Source organism: Poecilia mexicana, unplaced genomic scaffold (genome assembly GCF_051168715.1).
Source record: "Poecilia mexicana isolate PSO_F unplaced genomic scaffold, ASM5116871v1 scaffold_3, whole genome shotgun sequence".
Taxonomy (NCBI): domain Eukaryota; kingdom Metazoa; phylum Chordata; class Actinopteri; order Cyprinodontiformes; family Poeciliidae; genus Poecilia; species Poecilia mexicana.
The window spans coordinates 36,197,755-36,218,577 of NW_028263372.1; the positions used below are offsets into that span (position 1 = coordinate 36,197,755).

The following is a 20,823-nucleotide window of genomic DNA, read 5'->3' on the forward strand; positions in this document are numbered from 1 at the left end:
TGTCTTTGAACAGACTAGATTCTTTGAAAACTGATCAACAAATAATAGAGAAGTTATTGATCCTCTGAAGATAAAACGATAAAAACTGCATCCGCCTGGTGAAACACGTTTCTGTTCCTTATAGCGATCCGTCAGAGTGTGTGTTTCTGTGTGTCCATCCTTCAGCATCATTGCATAATACAGTGAAACACAGAGGATTAATTAAAGCATGAGGTGAGGTGAAGATGGTCACCTGAACGGTTTCCTCTAATGTCTGAACCTGGCCGTCGTTTCTCCAGCGTTCCTCTCCGGGTCGGTTTTCCCGTCATCACTTCCTTGTCTGGAAGAGCAGAGGACAGGAGCAGAGTAACGTCCGGCAGAGCTCAGATTCAGTCAGTCCAGCTCTAATTCGACCAAACGCATCCAGGAGGCCAGGCCTGTCCGATTTGGTTCCTTCTCAGTTTTGGTTCCTGCTCAGTTTTGGTTCCTGCTCAGTTTTGGTTCCTTCTCAGTTTTGGTTCCTGCTCAGTTTTGGTTCCTTCTCAGTTTTGGTTCCTGCTCAGTTTTGGTTCCTGCTCAGTTTTGGTTCCTGCTCAGTTTTGGTTCCTTCTCAGTTTTGGTTCCTGTTCAGTTTTGGTTCCTTCTCAGTTTTGGTTCCTGCTCAGTTTTGGTTCCTGCTCAGTTTTGGTTCCTGCTCAGTTTTGTTTCCTGTTCAGTTTTGGTTCCTTCTCAGTTTTGGTTCCTGCTCAGTTTTGGTTCCTGCTCAGTTTTGGTTCCTGCTCAGTTTTGGTTCCTGTTCAGTTTTGGTTCCTGTTCAGTTTTGGTTCCTGCTCAGTTTTGGTTCCTGCTCAGTTTTGGTTCCTGCTCAGTTTTGGTTCCTGTTCAGTTTTGGTTCCTTCTCAGTTTTGGTTCCTGCTCAGTTTTGGTTCCTGCTCAGTTTTGGTTCCTGCTCAGTTTTGGTTCCTGCTCAGTTTTGGTTCCTGCTCAGTTTTGGTTCCTGCTCAGTTTTGGTTCCTGCTCAGTTTTGGTTCCTGCTCAGTTTTGGTTCCTGTTCAGTTTTGGTTCCTGCTCAGTTTTGGTTCCTGCTCAGTTTTGGTTCTTGCTCAGACGTCAGCGCTGCTCCAACTGCCCTGATGAAGATGAGCAGAAGCACATCCCACCTTCATCGTATTTGCATTTCTATGGCCAGTTTTATTAGAAGCTTTTAGATCGAAGACGTCTTTGTGCTGAAGAATCTCCTTTTAACGACTGAACTAATTAAAGTTTCCTCAGTGAGGAGTGGAAGGTGGAAACAGCAGCTGAGTTTCCTCATCAGTGAAGCTGAAGTCTGATAAGAAGCTCGGAGCGATGAGAAGCCGGGCATGATGGGAAACTGCAGCAGGCGCTGCCAGGCTGCTGGCCTGTTAGCGTCGGTTAGCGCAGCTTCTGCTGCTTTACAGCCAGAAAACAGAGAAAGCAGCTCCGGTTGGGTCTGAACGTTTAGGTTTGTAAAACTAAACGATCAGTGTTTTCCAGATTCATTAGAAAACTGCAAACTGAAAGATGAAATTAGACTTTTTGTAATTGTTCTGTCATGAAGTTACTCCAAATATTTCTGTACTAAGATCCTCCATGTTTTGGCTGTTACTAGAATAAGGTTGTAATATTGGAAGAATTAAGTAGTAATTAATCAGAATACATGTATGAAAATAATTAAAATGAGAAATGTGAACTTATACATTGATTTTTATTTTACAGTTAGAATATTTCATCTTTGAAATGAACTGAAACCAACTATTGATTATTCAAGTCCAAAACTTTTAATCAAGGTTTTTTCTGACTTTTTTCTGGCAATAAAACAGTCTCTTTGTCCGGCATCAATACTCGTACTAGTTGTGTTTGTGAATAAACGACTTAACATAGTTTGGGATCATCTTAAATCCAGGTTTTCTCTGAGCTCTGTCCTGTCCGCGCCTGCAGCGCCGTCTGACCCGTTTTGTCCCGGCAGGTGAACCAGGAGAACGTGGTGAAGGTGGGCCACAGGCAGGTGGTCAACATGATCCGCCAGGGAGGAAACCGGCTTCTGATCAAAGTGGTGACAGTGAGCCGGAACCTGGACCCAGAAGACACGGCGCGCAAAAAAGGTAGGAACCCACTTCATCAATCAGGAAACAGCCATGTGGCTGCTGGGATTAACAGTTTTAAAGAGAAATAGCCTGAAGTTTAATCGCCTTAGACTTCTTTTTGTTAATCTGATTTCTTCCCTAAATGGATCAGAGTAAAATAATCCATAGAAAATGAAACTGAGCAGCTGAAGCATCTGATTTTAAGGTGACGACACTAAAAAACTTCAGTAACTGAAATACATGAACTTTTCCACATTTTACCACAAACTTAACAGTTTGACCAGGACTTTATGTTGCAGTGGTAAATGTTAAAGTTCGTCTGCATTCAGCCGACGTGTCGACAGTTTGGAAACCAACTTATTTCACTCCGTCTTCGGCTGAAACGATTAATCGTGATGGATCGATTATTGGAATAATAGACAACTAATCTAATAATGAATGAATTGTTAACTGAAGAATACAGACTTGAATCTGTTGAAAGAGCAACACACTCAGAGCAGGAAGAAAAAAAACTACAAAGAAACAAGCATTTTGCATTTAAGATTTAAAAACATCTTTGTCTGTAAATAGTTTTTTCAGGTCTCCAGTTTAACTTCTCCTGGTTCAGATTCTGTACATAAATGTCCTAAGCACCTTTTTCTTTCCAATTATGAATCAGTTGATTAAATAATAATCAGCATGTCAGTCCGACGCTGTGCTGATGTTCAGCCTGCAGAAAGGTTTGAACTTTTCAGCTGCAGATTTGCTACTAATGATCAAATAATCACTAAAGGAATGATGTTACTGCATTTTAGGCCATAAAATCTTATGATTATCTGTATCTTTTAATGCATTCTTAATGTATAAAAGAGATTTAACTGATTAATTAAAAGTCTGCAACGTGATGATTTTTTTCATGGAGTTAATCATCAGATTATTAGCTCCATCCGTCTTCTCATGAAATCTGCATCTGCTTCTCTGTCTGCTAAAGAAAAGCATCCGCAGCATGATGCTGCCACCACCGTGTGAGCAGTGTCCACTGCTTTAAAGGTTTCTGTTTCGGTCTCCTCTGCCTCTTCCTCAGCTCCTCCGCCGCCGAAGCGAGCCCCCACCACCGCCCTGTCCATGCGCTCCAAGTCCATGACGTCAGAGCTGGAGGAACTCGGTAAGAGCTTCGCGGTTTTCTGTTTGATGCTGGAAACGTGAGGGAGTGTGTCTAACAGCACCTCTGTCCTTCCTCTGCTCCTCTTCCTCATTGGTTGACCTCTGTAGTGGATAAAGGTAAGCAGTCAGCACCTGCAGCTTTCTGCCTTGCAGCGCTGAATGAGGCTTTGCTGTGGTTTTGACTTGATGAAAGAAGGAAAATGCTCGTTCCTCCCTCCTCATCTCCTGCCCGCCGTTCCCATCATGCATGGCGGTTTGACCTCTGCGCCTGTAAAGCTTGATATCAGTGTGCTGCTGCAGCTGTTCCTGTTGTATCTCTGTGTGGTGAGGAGAAGCGCTGAGTCGGCAGACAGTCAGCGGATCGGAGACCAGAGGACGGACGGGTCGGAGCTGAGGGCCGAGTCAGGGAGGGAAGGGTTAAACTCAGATTGTTTCATGTTGGTTTTACACATTTTGCAGGTTTTCTGGTCTGAAACTTTCAGCTGATGAGAGATGCTCTGGTCTATATTTATATTTTCATATTTCTGTTTCCTGCCATCAACAGATGGAGGCGATGAAGATGAACCGTTTATTTTGCACAGTTATAGGAGCTAATGATCAGATATGCTGGATTACACACATGCACTGCAAAAGCAAAATTTTAACAAATATTTTAGTCTAGTTTCTGGTGCAAATGTCTCAAAACACTTAAGATAAAACAAAACTAATTTACAAATAACTTTTCAGAAAGACACTGATATAAAATGACTGGTTCCCTTATAACAGAGGTTCCCAAACTGTGGGGTGCGCCCCCTAGGGGGGGCGCGGGAAGCGGTCTGGATGAATGGGAAAGAAAAAAAAACAACGATGAACGCTGTGTGTGCTCCCTGTTATACTCTTACATCCCCCCAGACACACATAACATAACAGGAAGACCGTCCCACCTCCTCCCCCCCGCCCCCCGCTCCTATGTCCTGCTGAAAAGTTATTTGTAAAATTCATACTTGGTAGGATTTCATGTTTTTTGCAGTTTCATGTTTGACCGACCCGAAGGAACAGGTGGGTCTACTGGTGGCGATTAATTACTAAAGTAGTCATGAACTTCAGACTGAAGAACAAAAGGGGGGGTGTATGTAAACTTGTGGTTTCTGCTGAAGGAATTCTGGGAGCCAGGAAGGTTTTAAATTAGCAGTGGATCAGATGTGATCTCTGGTTTTCTGAACATAAACTCTGAGATCCTGCAGGAGGAAATCTGGAGGAACTCAACATGAAATGGTTTGAATTTGTTTCCTGCTCTGAAGATTTGTTTTTCTTCACCTCTTAAGCCACATTAAGGAAGAAGAAAGGTGGTAAGTTTCCTTTAGGCATGTTTGCTCTGGTTTTCTGTCCATCCTCCCGCCTGACCTCCACGTCAACAACTAACAGTTTTTTTCTTATTTTGGTGTTTTCTTTAATTTGACTCACTCAGAGTGAAACCATGCAGTGTGTTTTTTTGTCAACCTGCATGATTTACAAGCTGTCTGTGATTACAGCTGCTCTGAACGTCACAGTGGTTCAGATGTTGCATGATTAACTGGTAATGATGTCAACCTGAAACGTGTTGCTTGCTGAAAACCCCAGATGATGGAGTGTTTCTCCTCATGACTCAGAAACAACCTGCAGGAGTCGGTGTGTGTTTGTGTGTGTTTGTGCAGGAGTCGGTGTGTGTTTGTGTGTGTTTGTGCAGGAGTGTGTGTGTTTGTGTGTGTTTGTGTGTGTTTGTGTGTGTTTGTGCAGGAGTGTGTGTGTTTGTGTGTGTTTATGTGTGTTTGTGCAGGAGTCGGTGTGTGTTTGCGTGTGTTTGTGCAGGAGTGTGTGTGTTTGTGTGTGTTTGTGTGTGTTTATGTGTGTTTGTGCAGGAGTCTGTGTGTGTTTGTGTGTGTTTGTGCAGGAGTCGGTGTGTGTTTGCGTGTGTTTGTGCAGGAGTCAGTGTGTGTTTGTGCAGGAATCGGTGTGTGTTAGTGGAGGAGTCTGTGTGTGTTAGTGTGTTTGTGCAGGAATCGGTGTGTGTTAGTAGAGGAGTCTGTGTGTGTTTGTTCAGGAATCGGTGTGTGTTTGTGTGTGTTTGTGCAGGAATCGGTGTGTGTTTGTGTGTGTTTGTGCAGGAATCGGTGTGTGTTAGTAGAGGAGTCTGTGTGTGTTTGTTCAGGAATCGGTGTGTGTTTGTGTGTGTTTGTGCAGGAATCGGTGTGTGTTTGTGTGTGTTTGTGCAGGAATCGGTGTGTGTTAGTGGAGGAGTCTGTGTGTGTTAGTGTGTTTGTGCAGGAATCGGTGTGTGTTAGTGGAGGAGTCTGTGTGTGTTAGTGTGTTTGTTCAGGAAACGGTGTGTGTTTGTGCATGTTTGTTTTCCATTTTCCGTGTTTTCCTGTCTTTTTGTGTGTTTTTCTTCCAGGAAATGTTTCACTCACAGATTGGTTTCCAGGGCAACTGTGCTGCATGTGGTCCAACTGGGAGACAGTTGAGACAGAGATGAAATGTGTATCTTTCTGCTGTTCTGTGTTGGTGCTGCTGTCATTGATGGCCCTTTCCTCTGCTCTGTGTAGATGCGCAGAAGAAGAGGATTGTTTTCCAAGTGACTCTAAGTAATCACTCCCTTAATGCATGGAAGCTTCCTCCATCCTGCGCAGGCAGAGATCAGGGTTAGCATGGTCTGTCGCTGGATAAAGCTTTCCAACCCTACTGTATTTCACATGTCGATTTTACAACGCAGTAAATTCATATCTGGTCCTCATCAGGTCTTAAAACGAGGAAAATGAAGTAATTCATAATCGCTCAGATTTATTACACACAGTGACATAATGAAAAACCTTCTAAAAGCCGATCCTCTTCCTGATCTCCGGTTATTAATTATTTTTGTCTCTGTATGTGAAGCAGCTTCTCATTTCCACAGATTTTAAGCCTGAGTATATTTGAAATGGTATTGCACCAGTTTTTCGTTTTTGTGCTTCTGATATTGAGTCGGCTAAAGTAAAGTTACTTTTGGAGTTCTGCAAGGCTGCGTTCCTGGTCCTCCTCTGTTCAGTTTATATGCCCTCATCTGTCCTTAGATAAAAACACAAATCACTTTGCTTCTAAGGAGAGCTGCCAAAACCTGTTAAAAACTTACCAAAGCTTACAGACTTTCATCAACTTTGACCTTTGACCTGCTGAGATGGAGCTCTGGGGTTTCTGGTTGTTTCTGACGTTGGACTGAATCTGCTTCACTCCTAGGAAGACTGAGAAGTTTTCCTCTTGGGAAAAACCTTCCTCCCTGCAGACTAATCTAACAGACCAATGATAGTTTAGAGATGACCTTTGACCCCTCCCAGGTTGCTGAGCAGCAGTTGCTTCTCTGTGATCATTGCTCAGCTGTTGCAGGTTGAAGCTGAAGTAAACTCAGTAGTAAACTGATTCCTTTTTCTGATGTAAATTGTCTCCTGTTAATTGCGTTAGAAGCCACCGGGGTGTACTTAGTTTCCGTCACAGCCTCTCCGCTGTCGTTTAATTTGTAGTGATTCTGTCATGCTTGTTGCTTATGTGAGATGGTATTCGGCTCTTTGTAAGACCTGCTGAGGGCCGGATGATCCCCTCAAATCAAATCCCATAGAAATAAGATTCAGTTCTTGGTTTTTTCTGGGACTTAGTTCTTCCAGCAGCAGAACGATTTAGGAGGAGTTTACGTGATGACATCATCATCACAGACTAGTGGGGAGGTTCAGTTCTGACAAATTTGTCGTTGACGCCCTTCCTGCGTTGCAAGCCTCAGAATATTACCAATAACGGCAAACTTGCCAGACAAACATGCATTGCTCGTTTCGGTCTCTGAGGGAGCGTCCCTGAGACCTGGATGATGCTTCTGAGCCGGCTGTTTGGAAAAGCTTGCACGGCTTCCACGGCTGAGCATATGATCTCATCAAAGTCCTCATACCCACCCCCCCTCCAGAAGAATTACCACTCAGCATTTACTCCAGTTTCATCTGCAGTCTTGGTGTGACAGCTCAGAGAGAGGGGCGCTGTGAATGACTGGCTTGTGTTTGGGCCGTAAGCTCCGGCCGTGCCTGCGGGTCCGGAGTCGTTCTGACTGCATGTCGGTTCCGTTTGCAGATAAAGTGGAAGAGATGACGCACGCCCAGAAGAGCTCACCTGTGGACACGAAGATCGCCACCATCAAACCTCGGCCCTCCAGTCGCTGCTTGGTCACTCCCACCGACATGAATGTAAGCACTTCAACTCATTTATGGAGCAACAAACGTGAAAACATGTTGGACTTCAGTCATACAAGGATGAGTGTCATAGGAGTAACTCAGGGTTTTACAGCCCTGAACATGAATTATTGAAACCAGCCTCCATGTTTTTAATGATGTAGAAAAGTAAAAATCCCAGAACATCCCAGTTTGGTTCTTTTTCTGGGTATCTTCTTTCCAGTCAGCCAGACTTTAACTTTTATTTGAGATTCAGAAGCTTTTTGACTCATTTTCAGATCTGTTCTTGTACCAAACCACTGAAACATTTTAAATTTAACAGATGGAAAAGTGGATTAAGAAGAACAAAGCAAACTCTCCCCAGAAGATGAACGGTATCTAAAAATGACATTTTAACAAATTTGAATTTAAAAAAAAAATCATCAACCAAAGATTTTATCCAGCAGGTCATTGGGATCATTCAAGTTTTGCTATTTTGCTGTTTTTCATGGATTAAATGAAAGAAATAGGGATTTACTTTTTCTTCTGTGACCTGCTGTTGATTACAATGAAATAAAATTTATTTTTCTAGCGCTGATTCGTCCTTTGAGTTTAGGATGAACTGATCAGAGATTTGAACTGATCAGAGATTTGAACTGATCAGAGATTTGTGGCCAATTTCTGTAAATATTTGACCTGCTGATGTAGATTTCATTTAATTCCAGCTTCTTTTAAAGACTCTATATTATGGCTCAGCAGTGATGAGCACCGCAGACTAAACGGTTAACTGGGCTAACTCTAAAACACTAACCATAAACATTAGTTCCTCTAACTCTAAAGCACTAACCATAAACATTAGTTCCTCTAACTCTAAAGCACTAACCATAAACATTAGTTCCTCTAACTCCAAAGCACAAACCATAAACATTAGTTCCTCTAACTCCAAAGCACAAACCATAAACATTAGTTCATCTAACTCTAAAGCAGTAACCATAAACATTAGTTATTCTAACTCTAAAGCACTAACCATAAACAGTTCTTCTAATGCTGAAGCACTAACCATAAGCATTAGTTATTCTAACTCTAAAGCACTAGCCATAAACATTAGTTCCTCTAACTCTAAAGCACTAACCATAAACATTAGTTCCTCTAACTCTATAGCACTAACCATAAACATTAGTTCCTCTAACTCTATAGCACTAACCATAAACATTAGTTCCTCTAACTCTAAAGCACTAACCATAAACATTAGTTCCTCTAACTCTAAAGCACTAACCATAAACATTAGTTCCTCTAACTCTATAGCACTAACCATAAACATTAGTTCCTCTAACTCTATAGCACTAACCATAAACATTAGTTCCTCTAACTCTAAAGCACTAACCATAAACATTAGTTCTTCTAACGCTAAGGCACTAACCATAAACATTAGTTCCTCTAACTCTAAAGCACTAACCATAAACATTAGTTCCTCTAACTCTAAAGCACTAACCATAAACATTAGTTCCTCTAACTCTATAGCACTAACCATAAACATTAGTTCCTCTAACTCTAAAGCACTAACCATAAACATTAGTTCTTCTAACGCTAAGGCACTAACCATAAACATTAGTTCCTCTAACTCTAAAGCACTAACCATAAACATTAGTTCTTCTAACGCTAAGGCACTAACCATAAACATTAGTTCCTCTAACTCTATAGCACTAACCATAAACATTAGTTATTCTAACGCTAAAGCACTAACCATAAACATTAGTTATTCTAACTTTAAAACACTAACCATAAACATTAGTTCTTCTAACGCTAAAGCACTAACCATAAACATTAGTTATTCTAACGCTAAAGCACTAACCATAAACATTAGTTCCTCTAACTCTATAGCACTAACCATAAACATTAGTTATTCTAACGCTAAAGCACTAACCATAAACATTAGTTCCTCTAACTCTATAGCACTAACCATAAACATTAGTTATTCTAACGCTAAAGCACTAACCATAAACATTAGTTATTCTAACTTTAAAACACTAACCATAAACATTAGTTCTTCTAACGCTAAAGCACTAACCATAAACATTAGTTATTCTAACGCTAAAGCACTAACCATAAACATTAGTTCCTCTAACTCTATAGCACTAACCATAAACATTAGTTCCTCTAACTCTATAGCACTAACCATAAACATTAGTTATTCTAACGCTAAAGCACTAACCATAAACATTAGTTATTCTAACTTTAAAACACTAACCATAAACATTAGTTATTCTAACTTTAAAACACTAACCATAAACATTAGTTATTCTAACGCTAAAGCACTAACCATAAACATTAGTTCCTCTAACTCTAAAGCACTAACCATAAACATTAGTTCTTCTAACACAAAAGCACTACACCAGCACAGTAGTTAGCAGAAGTTGATGCTAAAGCGCCAATTTGAATTCAGATTCAGCGCTTCTGGTTGCTTTTAAAGAAAACATAAATAAATGAGGATAAATCCCTGGACTAGATTCTGCTAACGCCGCTTCTTAGAGGGCTGCAGAAAAGTGTGTGTCTGTTTGTATCATAAACAACATTGTGATTTTCAGTCCATGTATCACGACCGCCAGGGAGTAGCAGTGGTGCCGCCCACTGTGCCGGGAGCCTACCTGGGGATCCCAGAGAAGGGCACCATGAGGAAGCAGAAGTCTATAGGTAGGAACCATGTGGAGTTGGTGTGTGGGGGCGTCGGCTCGCCTGCATGTCCTTTAGCTTTCAGCTGGTCAGACTTTACATCAGGGCTCAGAGGAACGACTCTGTGTGCCGCAGCAACTTTACAGCTAATTATAGATCAATTAAAATGATCCGGTCAGCAAAGCGCGCTTTCAGGCGGGAACACTGGCGGTCATTAGGCGTTTGCTGAAACAGCCAGAGGAACGTCTGATTTGAAATGTTATTACAGCAAAGAAACATGACTATGCACAGAGCAAATGTGTAGTTTGAAACTGATTAAATCAGATAATCTGATTGGATTAGCTCCTATTTACATCTACAATCCAGTTTAAATTAATGCAAATTCAGGAAAAATTACATTATCCTGGTGTTGTTACTCCTGACTGAACAGTACGAAAAGCAGCAGCTTGAAAAAAAATCAGACATCGCTTCTTTTACGTGACCGGATGTGACATCAGACTGTTACAACCACATTAAATGTTTTTATTTTCTTTTAATTTTACATTTTTATTGTATTATTTCATGTTATGAACTGACACAAAGGTTCATAACATGATGGTGAAGTGGAAGCAGAACGATGTGTGGTTTTAGTGACCAATGTGGAGAAAGACAGAAACGAGCTGCAGATTTATTATCCATGGTCAGAATGTGGTTTTGTGTTTTGACCAGTTGTTCTCACCTGATGTCTGCTGCCAGAGTCTGCCAGCCAGACCCCATCCGGTTTCTCAACAAGAGACAGAATATTTGGTTTAACAGACGAACCCTAAAATAAGCCTGAACTCTGACCCCTGGAAGAGAACAGCCAACAGGAACTTCCTCTGTAGTCCTGGTTTTTGGATTGTTTGAGCTCAAACTGGTGCAGAATCTGAGTCTGTATCCCTGAAAATAAAGACTTCTCTTAACATTTAAAATTAAGATCAAAAAGGTTAAACTGGAGCTCACATCAGGAACAGTTATAGAGATGTCAGCTTCTCTTGGGTTATCACTTACTGGCTCTCTGTGCTTCATTCCCTTAAGGTACGTCGGAGGATGATAAACAGGGACTCCTCACGCCTCCCCTGCTCAAGTTCTCCCGGAGCCTCTCGATGCCTGACACCTCAGAGGACATCCCGCCTCCCCCAGCGATTTCTCCCCCTTCACCACCTGCCTACAACTCAGCTCCCGGACCTACAGCCAAGAACTACGGCACCACTCGACCGAGCTTCACCCAGAACTCGCCCAACGCCGTGACGACCATCAGCCGGACCACCGATGTCGGCAGGTTACGGCGTGGATATTTCCGCCAGAGCTCTGAGCAGTTTGAGAGCACGCGCACTAGAGGGCGCACACCTGTACCCGAGAACCCTTACTCCGAAGTCGGCAATAAGACTCTATATGTGCCAGCGAAACCAGCTAGAAGGAAGGGAATGCTGGTGAAGCAGCCAAATGTTGAGGACAGTCCAGAGAAAACGTGTCATGTGCCATCTAGTCCCTCAGGCCCGGTTTCCATGCCAACCACACCAGTCGAAAGGACCTGCTCCTCCATCCCCATACCCACCATCATCGTTAAAGAACCTTCCACCAGCAGCAGTGGCAAAAGCAGCCAGGGTAGCAGCATGGAGATTGAACCCACTACGCCAGAACATCCGCCTCTAACGCCCTCCGTTGGTGGGAGTGGAGGGTTGCGTCCTGAGGACCCGCTGTCTCTTAACAACCCGTTCGCAGCAGCTATTGCCGGAGCGGTGCGCGACCGTGAGAAGAGACTCGAGGCGAAGAAGCACTCGATCGCTTTCCAGTCAATAGACATAGGAGATGATGAAATGAGTGGCCCTGCACCGACCCCTCGTCTTCGCCAGTCCAAGTCCATAGATGAAGGCATGTTCAGCAGTGATGAGCGCCTTCGACGGATATTGGCTCCTCCTTCTACAGTGCAGCTTGGACCCCCTGTTGGTGGTGGCAGTGGAAATATGACAGATTTCAACACGCCTGAGCCCACAGTGGTTCGGGAGCCTCTGAACACGAGAACAGGCCAGTGTCCCAATCTGGACAGTCCAGTGAGTCTCCCAGCCACTCCTCCTAAGAGCCACTACAAGGCTAATGGGACCTACCTCCATCCTGTCACTGGTAAACCTTTGGACCCGAACTCTCCTCTGGCTCTGGCTTTGGCAGCTCGTGACCGGGCCATGAAAGAGCAACAGAACCACCCTCAGAATCAGCCAATAAATCCTCCTCAGGTTCAGCAAACCTCCAAGCACGAAGCCCAGTCCCTGCCTCTTCAGCAGAGTCACAAACCGGACCTCAACCAACCGCTTTTTATTGACACCAAATTACGCTCGGGGATTGAGACCAGCTTTGCAGCGATCTCCTCGGCCACCATGGGGCGGTCGGGTCGAGGTGGCCTCCGGCGACAGATGACAGAGCAGAAGTATGAATCTGACGGCGCGCGGGAGCAGCGGCAGCATCAGACCGTCGAGGAGAGAAAAAGCGCACCAGCAAACGTGGCAGACTCATCGCAGCCCAAGTCAACTGGGCTGTTGATGGTCCACACGAGCACAGACACGACAAACAAGACGAACAACCAGGAGGTAGAGGTGCAGGAGAGCAACCGACCCTCTGAGCTGAAGGACCCTAACCAGCCTGACCCTCACAAAGTCCCAACCCTTATGTCCAATCCTCAGCAAGCTGCCTCACGGAGAAGAAGTGTTCCTTTAGGAGAATCTTTGGAAGAACCAGTGAAGCTGCCCTTCCGCATCCCCCCTCCACCGCTAGCTTCAGTCGACATCGATGAGGATTTTGAATTTTCAGAGCCTCTTCCCCCACCGCTGGAGTTTGCTAACAGTATTGACATTCCTGATGACCAGGCCAGTGCCATTGCAGAAATGATTCAGCAACAGAGACGGAATGGAGGACCTGCTTTACCCCCTTACCATCCACACGCCCCTCCATCTGTCAGTGATCACCACAAACGCGTGTTAAACAACATGCCCCCCTCCTACCACCCAGCTCCACCTGATACAGAGTCCGGGGTGGCGGATTCTGGCATCGAGGAGGTAGACAGCCGCAGCAGCGGAGATCCCCAGCACATGGAAACCACCAGCACTGTCTCCAGTATCTCCACCCTGTCATCAGAGGGAGGCTTCTGCGACAGCACTTTGGAGAGTCTCTACGCCACCGCAGATGGACACGCCTTCCTGGTGGACCGGCCCCCTGTCCCACCCAAACCCAAGGGCAAGTCCGTCATCAACAGAACATCGCTTTATCACGACGCTCTCATTGAAGAGCCCCCTGAGTCTTATGGGTCGCCGCCTCAAGCGCCTCCCCCTCCCCCTTCATCTTCTGAGCCTCCTAGGACTCCTTCACAAAGGACATCCAAGCTGTGGGGCGATCAGCCGCCCGAGCTACGCAGCCCCCCATCCACGCCAGACTCCAAGAACACGGTGATTACCGAGCTCAGCTCCATCCTGCAGCACATGAATCGCGATAGGCCGACCAAGCCAGGAGAGGGCCTCGACTCCCCCACTGCGACCAGAGGGGGCTTCACATCCAGGTACGACATATTCACGCCTTAAACTCCTTCTGCCAGAATATGTGACGGTTTGAAGTTCAACATTTGTTGTTGAGAATTACCAAGTCTTTCAGGAGTTTGGGACACCCAGCTTGAGTGATTGGTTTGTCCTTTGGAGACTGGATAGTTTGGTTATTTTCTTTTCTTACTCAGGTTGGTGTTTGTTGCTTCAGCAAAGAAATTCAGCTAAAGAAATATTGTTTGTGGGTTGAGATAAGGAACTCCTTCTGAATTCAGTATTAGCTTAACTGAGATGTTGCTTGAATTAACGAGAATCCTTCAAGGTTTACTCGTTTGAAATCTTCGTCCGTCAGATCAGGACCAATCGTAAGTCAGTCCTCTGTGGGTTTTGGGATGGATTTAAGAAAGAACTCTTGTTTTTTCCTTTATGTTTCGTTGCAATGGCTAAAACACGTAATGAACACAAGAACTGTCTCCACAATGGATGAAAAGTTGGAATGATGCAGAGAAGAAGCATCAAACTCACTTTGTGGGAAAGTGTCTCTTGGTAATGAGACGATTTCTCCTGAATGGAGAAACCAGTCAGATGTTACTCAGGTGTGATTCTGACCCAGTCTTCACATACTGAAGAGTCAGGGGTCTTTTCTATACTCGCTGATCTTCACGTCTTTCCAGTGCTGAATGTGATGATAATTATCTAACTTGGGATAAATAATCAAAAACTGTTGATGTCCTTCTGCTTTGAGTTCAAACTTCACTGATTTGTTTGTCCAACTACTGAGAAAAAAATCTGATTCTTTCCACCTCAACAAGGTTTTATTGAAAAACTTTGTTTCAAATAAGCAACTTTTCTGTAGTTTATTGAATTAAACAAGTGCCATCAGATATCTTACAGGCTTAGCAGCACAAACCAACATTCATTGCAGTCCATGTAGTTCTCCACAAAATGAGATTGTAGTAAATGTGTGACATATTGTGCAGACTTGGTCCTTTCCAGAGTTTTTAAATTGAGTATAAGTCATTGACTCAGCCTTTTCCATTCTTGGAAACCAGTTAAGTGTTTGCTTGGCTTTGTGTTTCACACTATTGCCTTGCTTGGAAATTTTCATTTCATCTTCAGATTCTTATCAGAATCTCCCAGCACATTTATCCATTCATCCTTCTCTCCTTTCTTCCACACAGTCATCAAATCCCAAATCCTCTGTGAACTCTGACCTTCCCATTGATTTTCTGTAGGCTTCAGTTCAGGCGATTGGCTCTGGCTGCTGTTTTTCTTTCTTTATCTTTTCTATCCTCATTTCATCTATTAAATGGCAGCAGATTTTCACCCATAGTGTCTCAGTATTTTGGTCCATTCAGTTATATAAGGTGTCAGTACTACATGCTGTAAGTCAACCCAAACCATGATGTTCCCAGTGTGCAAACTTGACTTTTTGCAGGATTTGTTCATTTTACATCATGGTGTGTTCAATGACTTCCAAAAAGTTCAGCTTTGACACAAACCCATCAGTGGACGACAAAGTTCGCTACGTCAGAGCTTACTTTGCAAACTTCCTCTTTAGTACAGTAACTCTTTTTCAGAAAAGCTGAAAACCACCAAAAACTGAGGACGTTGTTTTGAATTTTGCTGTTTCCAAAAACCTTTTCTAGTTTGATACTTCAAAATATAAAAACTGTTGAAGGTTACACGGCTGATGTCCTCCTTAGAAATATTTAAATAGAGTAAAACATAAATATGTTCAATATTTATTAAGCCACTGTAACAGCTGGTAGTTTGTCATTGTGTTGCTCATGTGTTGAGCCTAGCAGTACTGACCTTTAACCTCTGGCATTTAAAGTTAGCATACTGATGGGTTAGCATGATGAGAGGTGCTTTGTTTCTTCTCTCCTCACTATTCCTGAAACGTTGAGTTTTCTTCCTGCAGTAACGACTTCCACACCAAAGATTGTTGTTGTCTTTCTGACCCGGTGGCGTGTAGGAATGATGCGTTCAACAAAAATATTTGTGTGGATTTGCAAGAATATATATCAAAAGCAAAAACATAAAATTAGTAGAGATTACAGAACATTTAGTTTTCACACCAAAGTCAAATTGGAATTAAATGCATTTGATAAATATAGGGTTTCGAGATTATTTAAATAATACAACAATTAAATCTATAGTTAAATAAATTCTGTGATAAATTAATTCAAATAAATTTTTATTTTAATTCACTAAGGTTGCATGATTTCAGCAAAATTTCTTCTTTCTTCATCACTATGTAACGTCCACTGAGGAAATCCACAAGAAAATGCAGAATTCACATTATTTAGACTCAAAATTTACTAAATTAATTCAGTGTTACTGAATTCAGCAGTAAAACAAATTCTATGACTTGTAAATTATCCATGTATTTGATTTAAATGTTAACTAATCATTCACACATTAAAGCGTTCACTCAGGTATTTATTTTCATAATGTCACTTATAGAGCTCCATACAGATTAGAGGCTGTAATTGGATTTTGCTATCGATGAGATGAAATTTAAAGAAAAGTGCCACTTTTCTTTATCAACTTTTTGTTATGAGCAGGAATGATGCAAATACAGCTGACACTGTTGAACTTGGTTTATTTAGAAAAACGTTTCTTTCCGTTTCCCTTCCAGCAGCTGAAGCTTCCTGTTGATCTTTTAAATGGTTCTGATCCATAATCCTCCAGGTTTTCTGAAGACACTTTAGAGATCTTTTGGGGGGAATCAGGCTCCCAGCCTGGAGTAAATGTGGAGACATGATGATGAATCAGCTCAGCTTGTGGTTTTAACTCCCCTCACCCCCCACCATGTGAGACAGGAATAAAAAGCTCCATCAATAATTCACTTTTCACATCCATTTTGAATGAACTGTCCCATTGCTGAGAGAAAAGGGGATGCCAGCGCTCAGGTTCTCTGGGAATCATGTTTGTCCTCCTTCATGTTTCCATCCTCTGATGTTCCTGTTTGTGTCTGTTGACGTTTCCTCCTTTTACTCATTTTCAGCTCCTGTCTCCTCATCTTCATTTCCCCCAGTGTCCTGTTGTCCCTTCACTTCTTCTTCTTCCTTCATGCCCCCCAGTGTGTCCCACCTCCACAGGTAGGTCCCAGCAGCTGCTCAGTGCCTTCCTTTGTTCATGTCCAGATGCTCCACTGAGTTCACGGTTTAAAGTATAAAAGCAAAAGTTCAGTGAACTTTATGCAAACACACAAACTGAAATAAGTACTGACACCTTCACTGATTTTCTAAGTAAATATTTTACCTAAAAATGCTGTTCACATTAAATCAACAGCATTTTGGTAAAAACACAATACAGCTGGTCGTAAATATAGGGTTTGTGTAATAGAGAAAAGTCAGTGGTGGACACTGAAAGGTTAGCTGTGCTAACCCTAAAGCACTAATCATAAACAGACGTTTCACTAAGGCTAATGCACTATTTAGCGTAAGCTAATTCTAAAGAGCTAAAGCTAAAGTTCAGCCATGTTGATACCCACTGTGTATATTAAATTATAACATTAACATGGCTGTTATTTCACACCTGCCTGTACGTTTTCCGCTTCAGGAAGTGATTCATTCTTCCAGTTTTATAATTGTTGAGTTTTTCTTGCTCTGTTGCTGATTTTGCCTCATTGATCACAGTAGAGCTTTGGTCACAAGACATCAGCAGAGTTTATTGGAGGTGTAGCGGCTAAAATCCTGTATTCTAGGCTGCTGGTGGTTGTTCTTGAAAGGCGTTGGTTTTACGTTAGCTCAATTAAGATTCATGATGCCGATCTTCCGTTTGACATAAAATAAAGTCATTTATTTTCAGAACAATGTCCATTGTCTTACTGTTTCCATTTAGAGCCACATAAGTTCGACATCCATCCAAACCAAGCACAGTAGAAAACTGTTTGCCTCTACCTATTAACATCCATCAGACACTCAGAACTCAAAATTAAATACGCCCCCTGGTGGCGATACATACCAAAGGATAAATGGCTCCTACAGGAGGAAATAGAACTGCTGTGTAAACAGTCTTCACCCACTTCAAAATAAGAGCATGAATATAAACGTCTAACTACTTGAAGAATTTTTTCAAAGTCGATAACCAGAACATTAACTCATCTGTCGAACTTTACTCAACCGAAAGTTTAAAACACAGCTTAACGCTTAAGAATTTATTCAGAAAAATTTATTTAGTGGAAGCTAAGTGTGCTAAATGTTTTTAAAGTTAGAGAAAAAGTTAAGCTAAAAGGTAAAATTAGCTCTGTTATTAGCCCATTGGCAGAAGCGAGCCTACCACTGGGAAAAGTGTGTAATACTTGGTAGTTTCGTGTTTGTTGGTGATGGCAGCTATCAGATCCTTCCTGTGGGGAGAAGCTCGTTGCATTCAATGAAAACACAAACTGTCCTCATGCCCTCTTTATTTTCCTTGGCTATGTTGTGGGTCCTCCATCCATCCAAGTTTCATCTTCATCACCCTGGTAAATGGCAGCTGATTCTTACCACAGATGCCCCATCACTGGGAAAAAACTGGTATGCTTATTTTTATCTTAAATATATTTTCTAAGTTTTTCAAATTAAGAAAACATTTGGCCCTAATTTAGCTCCGTAGAGGTTTCCCTCAGGACTTTAACTCTGTGTAACAGCACAGGTAGAGCTCACTGGGTGTGTAATAGCACCTGTGCTGTAGGTTCTGTTCTCCCGGTGCTGAATCTCATTCAGACCAAACCGTTCCAGCCCATCCTCCTCCAGTCCGTTCCTCTGCCTGTAATCTCGTGTTTTTGGATCCAGTTTGTCGTGTCATCTCGCTCTCGGGATGCCGTGGGGGTCTCAGATTATCTGCCCCTGTGCTGCGGGGCCTCACGTTGCCGTGGCGAGGGTTGCCAGGCAGCAGGATGAGGTTGTAGGTGGGGGGGGGGGTCATGGGCAGAGGGAGAGACGGACCAGTGAACCGTCAAACAGATGGAGACAGAGACGCACCGACCGCGGCCCGCTTTCACACCGACCCGCTCTGACATCAATGCAGGCCTCATCAGCCGCCCTCCTCCATCGCTCTGTCGCTCCCCACCACAGTTCTGCCTCGACTCGTCTCCTGTGGACTCGTCTCCTCCGTGGACTCGTCTCCTCCGTGGACTCGTCTCCTGTGGACTCGTCTCCTGTGGACTCGTCTCCTCTGTGGACTCGTCTCCTCTGTGGACTCGTCTCCTGTGGACTCGTCTCCTCTGTGGACTCGTCTCCTGTGGACTCGTCTCCTGTGGACTCGTCTCCTCTGTGGACTCGTCTCCTGTGGACTCGTCTCCTGTGGACTCGTCTCCTCCGTGGACTCGTCTCCTCTGTGGACTCGTCTCCTATGTGGACTCGTCTCCTATGTGGACTCGTCTCCTGTGGACTCGTCTCCTGTGGACTCGTCTCCTCTGTGGACTCGTCTCCTATGTGGACTCGTCTCCTGTGGACTCGTCTCCTGTGGACTCGTCTCCTCTGTGGACTCGTCTCCTCTGTGGACTCGTCTCCTGTGGACTCGTCTCCTCTGTGGACTCGTCTCCTATGTGGACTCGTCTCCTGTGGACTCGTCTCCTGTGGACTCGTCTTCTGTGGACTCGTCTCCTCCGTGGACTCGTCTTCTGTGGACTCATCTCCTCTGTGGACTCGTCTCCTCTGTGGACAAAGTTTCTGAGCTTTTTCTTCTTCTTCTGTTTTTATTGCTCGTCTTTTTGCCTCAGATTAAATGTGCGTTGGTTGTGGCTGTAGATGAAAATGGTTGCCTGGCAACCGGCTGATGAGAGCAGCCTTGAGGCCTGCAGTGATGTCAGAGCGAGTCGGGGGAGGTGTGTGTGTGTGTGCGTGTGTGTGTGTGTGTGTAAGGATGGGATGCCGAGTTCATCTTCATCACGTGCCGCGTTTCTGCTTTAGTAGGCCACCGTTATGTAACCCATGCGCGTGTGTGTGCATGTGCGTGTGTGAGAGAGTGTGTGTGCTATAAATAAGAGGTGTGCTCCTGCTAGTGTGACCCCTACATGAAGGAAGTGAGCGCTGAAGGCGAGATCTACCATCAGATATCAGCGCCGCTCAGCTGACCAAGAGTAAACTCTGTGTGTGTGTGTGTGTGTGTGTGTGTGTGTGTGTGTGTGTGTGTGTGTGTGTGTGTGTGTGTGTGTGTGTGTGTGTGTGTGCGTTTGTTTGTAATACCTTGTGGGGACGATTTTCCTGACATATACTAAGCTGTGGGGACCAATCGCTCCTTGTGGGGACCGGAGCCTGGTCCCCTCGAGGGGAAACCCTGTTTTTGGGTCAGGGGTCAGAGTTAGGGCTAAGGTATGAATTGAGTTTTCGTTGGTTAGGGTTAGGAAAAGGGTAAAGGTCAGGGTTAGGCTGTAGAAATGAATGGAAGTCAATGGAAAGTCACCACAAAGACAGCAAAACAAACATGTGTGTGTGTGTGTGTGTGTGTGTGTGTGTGTGTGTGTGCGTGTGCGCGCGCGTGTAAGTGTGTGTGTGTGTGTGCGTGTGTGTGATTCTGCTGCTGATTCTTGAAGGATTTTATCAGTGACGACGGCGTCAGAAACTGATGGTTTTATTAATTATCTAACCAGTATTTTATTAAACTCAGGCCATAGAAACATGAACCGGGTCGTTGGGTTTTTATCCGTTTAGAAATCGAAGCAACAAACAGTTTTATTTGCTCTTAAAATTCAGTTTTCATTTTATATCAAAGTCCAGCTGTTGCATCATTTGGATGATGTTAGAACATCTAGTAAATGTTGTTAAACTCTAAAAATGTTTAAAATGTTAATTTCTGCATAAAACAATTCCATTTGTGTTTAGTTTATATTTTTATGCTTACAGCAGGAAGTGAGTTTTCTTGTTCAGCTCTGACCTGCGTTCAGTGTTTTATTTTTTAATTTGTGCAGATCTTTAAACTATGAATCTGTGTCATCTATGAAGATAAAAGCCGTGTGCAGAAATGTTTTATTTGATTTGGTGATGCAGGTAAACGCCCCTCTGTGTTCATAGCAGCATCTTCTTCTTTCTCTTCTTCAGCTGCAGAAAGCTGTAATAAGGTCAGAGAAGCTAAACGAGGCGCTGGACTAATTAGTCCTAATAGGCAATTAAATCCTCTTCACATCGATTTAACTGCTGCCACCAAAACTGCGGCAGAAACACGTTCAGAGTTGTGCAGGCGGCAGGTTGATGGTCATCAGGCTGAGTTAAA

At 43.5% G+C, this 20,823-nt stretch overlaps 1 protein-coding gene across 1 annotated transcript in view; it reads left to right on the top strand.

The window, feature by feature from the left end:
• LOC106908612 (SH3 and multiple ankyrin repeat domains protein 2-like) overlaps positions 1-20,823 on the top strand; it is a 164,902-nt gene that overhangs the window by 136,896 nt on the left and 7,183 nt on the right. Inside the window, exons 18-22 of the mRNA XM_088004520.1 lie at positions 1,967-2,102; positions 3,148-3,228; positions 7,329-7,441; positions 9,991-10,096; positions 11,132-13,643. Of these exons, the coding sequence (XP_087860646.1) occupies positions 1,967-2,102; positions 3,148-3,228; positions 7,329-7,441; positions 9,991-10,096; positions 11,132-13,643 (2,948 nt within the window). The remainder of the gene's footprint in view (positions 1-1,966; positions 2,103-3,147; positions 3,229-7,328; positions 7,442-9,990; positions 10,097-11,131; positions 13,644-20,823) is intronic.